Source organism: Silurus meridionalis, chromosome 2 (genome assembly GCF_014805685.1).
Source record: "Silurus meridionalis isolate SWU-2019-XX chromosome 2, ASM1480568v1, whole genome shotgun sequence".
In the NCBI taxonomy this organism is placed as follows: Eukaryota; Metazoa; Chordata; class Actinopteri; order Siluriformes; family Siluridae; genus Silurus; species Silurus meridionalis.
This window is the reverse complement of record NC_060885.1, coordinates 17,621,299-17,630,957: the sequence shown is the minus strand read 5'-3', so window position 1 is coordinate 17,630,957 and position 9,659 is coordinate 17,621,299. Positions and strand designations below refer to the sequence as shown.

Sequence of the window (9,659 nt, the reverse complement as noted above, 5' to 3'; positions counted from 1 at the left end):
CAACAATGGTTCTTGAATTCTTAAGTTTCATTTAGTTGTGAGAAACTTAATCTTGGATTTGCCAATTATGGAAATAAAATAATTGTATAGTAATAAGTTCAGAATGCATGTTATTATTATTATTGTTGTACCATATACGATTATGTATTATTCAACTTAAAATTGATATTAGTTTGTTTTGGAAGGTTTGAATGAAATGCGTAAAGAGCTGAATAATAATTTCATTCTGGCACTGGTGTCTGATATTACTCTGAGTCTCGTAGTTTCTCAGAGATAATTGCTTATTTGTGCTGGAGATCTCAGTGGTCTCTCACCTCCCCCCTCTCTAATGAGCGCGCTGTAAAAATGCAGAGGCGCTCAGACGAGCGGCAGCAGATCGGACCCACACTTCAGACTCATCACACAACCACACGCACACACAGACACACGTCTCCTCAGTGTGCTCCTCAGTGTGCTCCTCTGCTGGACCCAGAGCTGTGGAGCATCCCGTAATCCCTCTGTAAGTTAAACCTTTAACTTTTTATTTACATTTGACATTAGAAATGCTGGTGAACGACATTCGGCACAGATTGGATAAATCAGTCATTTGGTGTGAGACGGAATCCAAAAACTTGAGTGTTATAGTGTATTTTTATCAGCAAATAAGAACACAGAAAATTAAATATTCAGGTCTGATATTTAAATTATATCCCAGACTTAGTAGATTCTTATAGATAGATAGATAGATAGATAGATAGATAGATAGATAGATAGATAGATAGATAGATAGATAGATAGATAGATAGATAGATAGATAGATAGATGGATGGATGGATGGATGGATGGATGGATGATTAATCAGGTTATTCTGCAAGGTTTCTAAAATACTATCATGTTTTTCAGGACTATGGAACATAGTTTAATGCGGCGCTCTTTATGGACCAACGACAGCAAATTTCTCCACCATCACGTTCCCGATTTCTTAACCAGTGTCCAGGTTACACAGGATATACCGGCCGGTGTGTCCTTCGGCCCTTGTGTGCTTCATAACACCTTCTACGACACAATAGCGTTCATCGCGTTGAAGTCTTTCGACAGAGGAGGAAAATCCTATGTGTTCAGGGTGAGTGGTCTGTGCCTCATAGAGCAACAATAATAGTATGGTATTAATGGGATTATTGGGCAACACGAGACATGCAATTATTGCAAGTATTCTTTAGTATGTGCATAAATAGAATAAAAAAACGAGTTGACCACATTTTATCAACAGGTAGATCCGGATGCATTAAAGAGTTCTCCTTTAGTGGTTCCATGGCTCAGATTGGTTCAGGCTGCTGTGGACGCAGAAGAACAGAACACAGAGGCCTATCTGAAAGGAGACCAGCTGTATTTCCGTACTATCCGAGATATTAGCCAAGAGGAGGAACTTCTCGTCTGGTACGACGAGGAACTGTCTCATCTTTTGGGCTTTAGCGACATTAAAACCAGGGCCCTGATAGAAGGTGAGAATTGCTCATATAGATATGTTATTAATGTGCGCCTATAGACTCAGATATGTATTACTGCTTATGAGAACTGTGGTCCAACTTGCTCATGCACTGAAATGCATACAGGTGTTATAATATTAATTTTCTGTTTTATACAGGTTACTCTTGTAGGAAGTGCGGTCAGGCGTTCAAGCACGAAAACCCCTTTCTGGCTCATTGTCGCTTTTTGTGCGCACAAGCCAAAACGGAGCCATTGCGAGGAGACACCGAGCAGAAGCGACAGCGCAGTGTTACTGACTTCCACAACATCGCGAGGGACCTGGAACAGAGAAGGTCCTCGGAGGACCGAAAAAGGAGGTACGAGGAAACTTTGAGTCCGAGATGCAGAAAACCTGTTTTGCTGGAGAAAAAAAACCTGACCAATCACAACACGGGTCGCGTCCATAAAGACTTGGAGGATGAGCACGATTTTACAGAGGCGACCATGAAAGTCTCCAGTTCACCATCTTCTAAGTTAAAAAGCATAAAGTGCAGCGCGTTTGCGGAGATCCAGAAAGCAAAATCTAAAACAGAGGATATAACAATTGGACAATTGGACAAAGAGGGAGATTTGGGCTTTCATTCCGACTCCAGTGCTTTTTTGCATTTGAGTGCGCATGAGGAGCAAAAGAGTGCTTTCTGCAAGCCCAGAAAACTCAGCATCACTGAGGACCAGCAGCATCAGAGAGCGTTTGGTCCTGTGGATGATGTTTCAGAGCGGGCAGCTTTAGGATACAGAAAGATGTTGCCTTCGCACTTGTTTCAAGGCGACCCGTGTACACAGAGAGTCTCCGCGGTTTCCCTCAGCGCACCAGGTTCTTTCCATTACGCACCGGAAATGTGGGGCAGGAACATCAGCGGCCCCTTACAGCCCACCACCTCGCTCCCTCTACTTCCTCCGACCATCAGCTCCCTGGGCGTCACGGTGCAGAACTGGTGCGCTAAGTGTAACCTCTCATTCCGGATGACTTCGGACTTGGTGTTTCACATGCGCTCGCACCACAAGAAGGAGTTCGCCGCCGAGGCTCAGGGTCGGAGGAGAAGGGAGCAGAAACTTACCTGCCCCATCTGTCACGAGTACTTCCGCGAACGTCACCATCTCTCGCGTCACATGACTTCACATAACTAAACGATGGACCTGAATGTTCTATTTGGTTTAGAATGGTTTCATGCGAATATTCATTTTTTAAATTAAATTCATATAATACTTACTTCTCTTATTATCATAAAGAAATAAGTAAGTAAATAAATAGGACCCATATTTAAAAAGTAGGAAGTCTAATCTGGTCATTTAATCAGATGTTGTTTTTGTGCTTCTCCACAAGATGGCAACAGAACTCAACAAAATTCAGTTCTTGACCTTAGTTGTCTATCTTATCCTTCTTCCTATCCACTCTCTGATTGATGAAAGAAAAAATGGAACCACACAATACTAATATTTCAAGGCTGCAACAGCCAACAGTGCCTTATAAATCTCAGGTTTAAAAATATAGAGCCACGTCTAGACATTTCACTAATCACTAGCAACTTGACTAATCCATCAGTAGTTTTTTTTGTTGTCATTTTATTTTTGTATGAATTAGTTGTTAATAGTTGCACTATAGTCAAAGTAATAACTTCTTTAAGTAATAATGGAATCTTAATCATCTTTATAATTAAGATGATTAATATAATAATCATTATGATAAAGTCACATTCATCAAAACAAAAGGACAAAAAAAATCTGTATTTATTTGATAATAGTTGTTTTGGAAAATGATATACTATTATATTATATGTTATATATTTGGTGACACATTATGTCAGTAAAAGTCTTGCTTTAAAGGCAAAGAAGCATGTGTGAGTTCATCCTTAATTGTCATTGTAGTCACTGAGTACTTAATGACTTAAGGATTGTAAAATATTTTAAATGAAGTGTTGAAAATGTCTGTCCAAGTACATGAAGCTAGATTACTGCATATGGATAGATGTTCATTTGGGGTATGTAATGCATATTATTTGTTACGCACAATAAAACAGAATAACAGGCTTATCTATGATTCATTCAATTCAACAAGAAATGACATATATGATGCAATAAACTAGTACATTGTCATAAATTGTTATATTATGATCACTGGTCCAGAATAGCATTTAAAGAACAATGATTCAAACTCAACTTGAACTATTTAATTAATCTTGACTGTAAAATGTTTTCAAAATTCTAGATGTTTAAATATCCTCTTCAACCATTTCTACTGATTTTCATTCAAGCTTCTTTAGCAGTAATATACAAAGAAGTCACCTTATGGGATTTAGAAAGCAGAATGAGCAAACATTATGAATTTTGGCCATTCTCTAAATATTAGAGAATCAGCTAATAGGCTCATGTCACTCATTAGATACTAATATGTTGCAAAAATCCATTTGTGACAGTGGTTACTATGAAATTGTCATAATGAAGTAGTATGAATTGTACAAACAAACAAACAAAGAAACAAAAAAAACATTATAAACTGGTAAAAATGCTTAACAAGGTAAACCAGTAATTATCTTTCTATTTATTCTAAAAATAATCAGTTAACTCTTACAGAATTTATAGCTCTTAAATTCATGTTGAGTATGGTATCTTTTTGTCAATTTCAAAGGAATAAATATTTGTGTGAGTTTTGTGTAAATGTATGAAAAAAGAGTACTATTATAAGAGGACTTGTATAATATTTTATTGAGTAAAAGTCAATTCATCAGTGTAGGTATGTTTTTATATCACAAATAAGTTATTGACCCCAAACACATACACTCACAGTCCTGTGGAGGGAGCTCTGTACTATATTTTGAATAAGAATCACATGCAGACTATGGGGATCTCTCAAAAACAGAGAGAGAGTAAGAGAGAGAGAGAGAGAGAGAGAGAGAGAGAGAGAGAGAGAGAGAGAGTTCATAGGAAAGTCAACGTTCCTCCTCAGCAGTTTTTACTGCTGGATGTCGTCAATTTGTGGAAGAAATTCCAGTATAATACTGTCATAATTAGTGACCAGTTTGCAGTAGCTGTTAATCAGATGAGGAAGGAAATGTTTCAACTGTATATAAAATGTCTTCTCTCCATTCATAAGCAATACTTGTCTCTTAGTTACAGACTTTATTGACTTGGCATCATTTGAAAATGGCAAACTGCCTAATATTTACATCCTGATAAAACCTATACCGTTATTGAAGTAGTTCAAGGCAGATCCTGGTATTGGAGATTCCTTTTTGGTGATTATGTCGAATTTGTTTAGTGGGTGCTGGTTGCTATAATGTAAGTAAGAAAAGTAAGGCACAAATTTAAACATGTTTGATTTGCTAAATTAAAGAGCTCTATTGACGTGCTAGTATTGAAGTCAATGCTAGCTATATAATGAACTTGTAAAAACTTAATAAAATCATTTGAAATGAATTCATTCACCATCTTCTCAATACCACATTCATTATTTGTATAGAATATATCATACAAATGCCAAAAATGATTTAAAAGCATTTCGAGTGCAATGTATCATTAACTTGGTACCACATGACAGTCATAAATCTGGAAAATGCATTCATGAGAATCAGACACATTACATAAATATTACCACATCATGTATTTGTTTTGGAAATACACATCAACCAAAAAACTAATTCATCTTATTAAAAAAAAAAAATCATACCACTAACTGGTTAATGTTCATATAAATCATTAGCTTTCTGGTCTGCTGTGGATGACAATGTCTTGAGTGTGTCTGAAAGGAGTGACATCATTTGTTGTGAGAAAAACGTTAACATCCTGCTCTCAAAGGCCCGCTTGCTCTTGAAGTGGGTTTGAAACGTCGACTAGAAGAAGCAAGAACTCGTCTATCCTTTCTTTTGATGTCGAAGTGGAGAAGGGTTCTTTCAGAGAGCAATCAGTGGTGACCCTCTTCACATGTTATTCAGAGATCTTAACAACAAAAGACTCTAAACAAAACCTGTGTTTACCAGTAAATATCAAGATGCTGTTACAAAACCAAAACTTTTACAAATACAGTTTCTATATATATCACTATACATATAAGTAATTTCAGCTCATAATTTAAAATTAAACAAACATTTACAAAAATACATTTTCTAACATATATATCATACTGTATCATTGACCTTACCTTATGTTTTGTATACAAGTAAATTCTCCCCAAATCTTTCACACTTAGGTCAATTTTTAAATACTGTTATGTAGACATGGATAAGGAGATAATACATAATCATAATTCTGATAGCATCTCTAAAGGTAACACAACCTGTCTGAGGATAATTTAACACATGGGTGACCTTGGTGAGTAGTTTATATCTGACACACAACCAGTTGGAAATATTCCAAGGAAAACTTTCAAATATGAGTGGCTTATTGGTAGTTCAATGCTTAACAGTCGTGAAACTGAAGCCTGCTTTCAAAGCTGAATCTCCAGCTGTGGAGTGTCTGCTGATGTTATGCAATACATATTGACATAAAATAATGAATTCAAATGCCACGCATTCGGACTACCTTGTGCTTGGACTTGCTGTACTATAGAAGTGTTTACTACTCTGGATATTTTTAATTTCAAGCATAATTTAAATAAACTCTGCATCCTATTGAAAATCTCTGCAAAAAAAAAAAAATCTTTACTGTTCGCCATTATTTTCCATTAAAATGAACGACTTAAAGAAAGCAGCAATGCAATAACTACTGAACCAACCTCTTAATACATTTACAGAGTGTTTTCTCAGAGATACAGTTCATCATTATGAGTAAAGAATCTATACAATAAAGAAAACTGTAAATACGAATGAGTGTGTAAAGCCCTTCAGAATTACATAACTTTGCAGTGTTCATTGTACAGTATGTGGCAGCTACAGACAATTTGCCTCTTCACATTTCATTTTGGTTTTGTAACCACAAGACATGCCTGTGTCTCCACATGTGGTTATTCCACTGACCACTGTGCCTATCGGCAAGAACATGTCTCCACTGACATGTCTGGATAATTTTTAATACAATGTTTCTGGCTTCATCCAGGAACAGGACACTGAGTGGGTTCATTTTCTCAGGTACACAACAGGGCTCTGGGATGCCTGGAATGATACCAACAGTCTTCACTATACTTTGAATGGTTGCATGATTGGAAGGGCGAACAACCTAAAATAGAGAAGAACAAAACAAATTAAAGAACGTAGTTTACATAATGGACAAAATAAACATTTTAACACATTTCCCTGTCTATATCTTTGTTTAGCATATGTGAGGACACAGTCTTAACATTTCACAACACTTAAAACCCCCACAATTGACTGTTACATGTAGTGGAAAAAAGGTATTCAAGAAAAACAAGTCTCTCTAACACCCCTGTCAAAGTTATAATGATGCGAATGCAATTACACCTGATGATTGTGTGCTTCACTAATGCTGGAACTAAATGCCTTTTTCTGGTAAAGTAATTCTCTGGCATTTTTAAATATTTCAAGATGTCCAAACTATTTACTCTAATCTATGAGTGTAAACTGGTAAAGCTTTGTTCAGACCTTAGGTATGGGAAATTCACACGTTCCTGCGCAATAGTAGGCATCAAAGGATTTAGGGGACAAGACCCATTCGCTCCAGCCAATATCTGCAAAATCCACCTTCAGGTACCTCCTGGAACACACGCGAGGCTCTTTCCACTGTCTCCTTCGTGCTTTCTTCATGGTTTTCTCATCAAAGCTGAGAACCTGTAACTTGTTTGGCCTGTCAACATTCCCTTGGTCTTTCTTTCTCTGCTCCTTTTTGGGAGGCTTTGGCTTCAGTGCTAGATAAGTACTTTCCCAATTATCATGCTCCTTAAAGCTGTGATACTCCACCTCAGGAAGCTCGTTGTTCTGGATAGGGTCAGGAAAATACAAGTCCCTTTTAACTCGCATATCAGCTGAAGTGATTGAAGATTGAGGGCTTTTCTCATCTGCAGGGAACGGGTCATACCTCTGTAAACTCATGACCACACTGTTGGGCTCTGAAATTGCTTGGTCATTGGCATACACTAGGATGTATGGAAGGCTGAAGGCTGACAAGAGGTCCTGGTACCTCTGATATTTTTTGCCATAGTCAAACTCCACTGTTATCACAGCCTGGTTCCTGAGTCTTGCTTCCTTTATTATTTGAGACACATCCTTGGTTTGCCATATCCCTCTACTGTGTGGGTAAAAAGTGATGTTTCCTATCATTGAGCCCAAAGGTGAATCAGCGGAACAACTTCGGAATAAAAGATGAAATGGCGGTAAGTAATGATGGTCCTGGATGCGACACAAAGAATCGTGGAAGCGCTTGCAGATCGAAGACCTCTGGCGTGGACGCTTGTCAAAAAAGAAGTGAAGTGTGGAGGTGAGAACGAGCTCAGACTCTTGAAGCAACGTTAGATTTAGGTGATACAAAACTCGTTGATCCAAGCTTTCTGCAGGGAAACAGAGAACAACCGGTGGTTATACAGGCATTGTAAAAAAAAAAAAAAAAAAAGGAAAAATCACTTTCACAGCAGGCTTTTTGTTCTTGAGAGGGACAAAATTATTCCTAAAGCAGCTGGAACCATGTGGAGATGATTATTTAAGCTTCCTTATAAGCCTGCCTAGAATCTAGTAATGTGATATTAATAAAACATTCTAATAAAATGCTTTTGCAGAATGATATATTTTTGGGAATCTGTTGAATTTACCAAACGTAAAGCTTTTTTTTATGCTTCTGGGTTCAATTGCAGTTCATTTGCACATGGATGCAGTTTATTGGTGAGGGTTTGGTCAGTGACCATCTCATAACTTCAGAAGAATATAAAAAGAAGTTTAGGACATTTGTATATACAATATACTGTATTTGTCTTTTCTTCAATGAGCAGAGAATGCATTAGTTAAACACAGTGCTCAGGACTGAAGAGTGAAAGAGTAAAATTAGACTTTTTTTTTTAACTGCGTAAAATCCACACTATATAGAAGAAGAAATGTTTCCCAACTCACCAGGCTTGGCTTTAAAACTTCTCACAGTATTGGTGCTTTTTGGCCAGTGCTGTTCTCTGTTGTATTTCTCGTAGAGTTTAAACATATGCCGTGAAACCCTGTCGCTTTCCTCGCTGTCACTGACATCACCAGGTGGGACATCCAACACGAAGTCTGCCACTTTATAGCCAGATATATGCATGATGGAAAAGAGTAGCAGGTGCACCAAAACAATGCATTTAAACGCCATGATTTAGAAATAAAATCCAAGTGCACGGTCTTTAGCTGAAAAAGTACGAGCGCGCAACAAAACAAAACAAAACAAAAAAACTCTACAAAGGTTTTAGATTGCGCATGCAGACGACATTCTTGATGAATTGTCCATGTAATCAGATTTAGTAGTTTTTTCTCCTGTTGTTGACGTGCTGAATAACAGTATCAGGAGAGACTCCGCAGTGTTTGGAGTAACCTGTTGAATGTGCGCGTGTTTCTACTGAGCGCCACCAAAAACGTGCCTCAGGACATTTGCTGCACTGGAGGCTGACGCACGCGCTCAGGAACCAACAGAAAGCAGGCGAAAGCACACAGACCTGACAGCAAACACATCACACTCACTACTGCAATACCTCATATTACACCATGCAAAGTGCAGGAAGCCTAGCATGTGGATCAGCATTCACACCAGACCTGAAATAAGATACATCCTTAGTGCTCAAGCTGGTATATTATTGTATTGATTATTACAGGACATTTGAGAATCATATATATGAAAAAAAGGTTTTTCAAGTAAAGCACAATTGTAAGTATAACATAAACAATAAAAAGATTTTACCTTCCAGATAAAGTTGTTCACTTAGACACACTGTGCAGCACATTTTCTCAGCAAAACCTCCTTTACTCACTCATATAGTTGTGCTTCAATAGCAATAGTTTTCAGTTCAATAGTTTTCATTATTTATCTATCTATTATTTATAAAAATCAGACTGTCATACAAATTAATTATGCCCTGCTTAGATTATTAATTATTCACCTAATGCTAAATGTACTAATATTAAGCTCATGATATTATTTCCAGACTAACAATGATATGGGTTAGTGATGTGTTTTGACAACGTCAGAGATGATGATTGACTCAGACTTACATGTCTCAACATCTGTGACACTAGAAAATGTCAATTATTGTTATA

The 9,659-nt window shown here is 37.3% G+C and overlaps 2 protein-coding genes across 3 annotated transcripts; one reads left to right on the top strand and one right to left on the bottom strand.

Annotated features, from left to right (window-relative positions):
- Positions 1 to 33: 33 nt before the first annotated feature.
- prdm8 (PR domain containing 8) lies at positions 34 to 2,777 on the top strand. 2 transcript variants are annotated; one of them, XM_046837632.1, is made up of 4 exons: positions 34 to 499; positions 883 to 1,102; positions 1,250 to 1,481; positions 1,625 to 2,777. In XM_046837632.1, exons 2-4 carry the CDS (start codon positions 887 to 889, stop codon positions 2,632 to 2,634), a joined length of 1,458 nt encoding a protein of 485 aa, XP_046693588.1. In that variant the 5' UTR covers positions 34 to 499; positions 883 to 886; the 3' UTR covers positions 2,635 to 2,777. The 2 variants fall into 2 exon arrangements, with proteins under 2 accessions (XP_046693588.1, XP_046693578.1); XM_046837622.1 differs by lacking the exon at positions 34 to 499 and having other exon boundaries at positions 748 to 1,102.
- Positions 2,778 to 2,914: 137 nt separating this feature from the next.
- On the bottom strand, positions 2,915 to 8,979 carry gdf10a (growth differentiation factor 10a). The gene is given in 4 exon segments (XM_046837645.1): positions 2,915 to 6,504; positions 6,507 to 6,654; positions 7,038 to 7,939; positions 8,493 to 8,979. Coding segments are annotated over 4 exon segments (1,320 nt in total). The 5' UTR covers positions 8,722 to 8,979; the 3' UTR covers positions 2,915 to 6,463.
- Between the last annotated feature and the right edge of the window lie 680 nt (positions 8,980 to 9,659).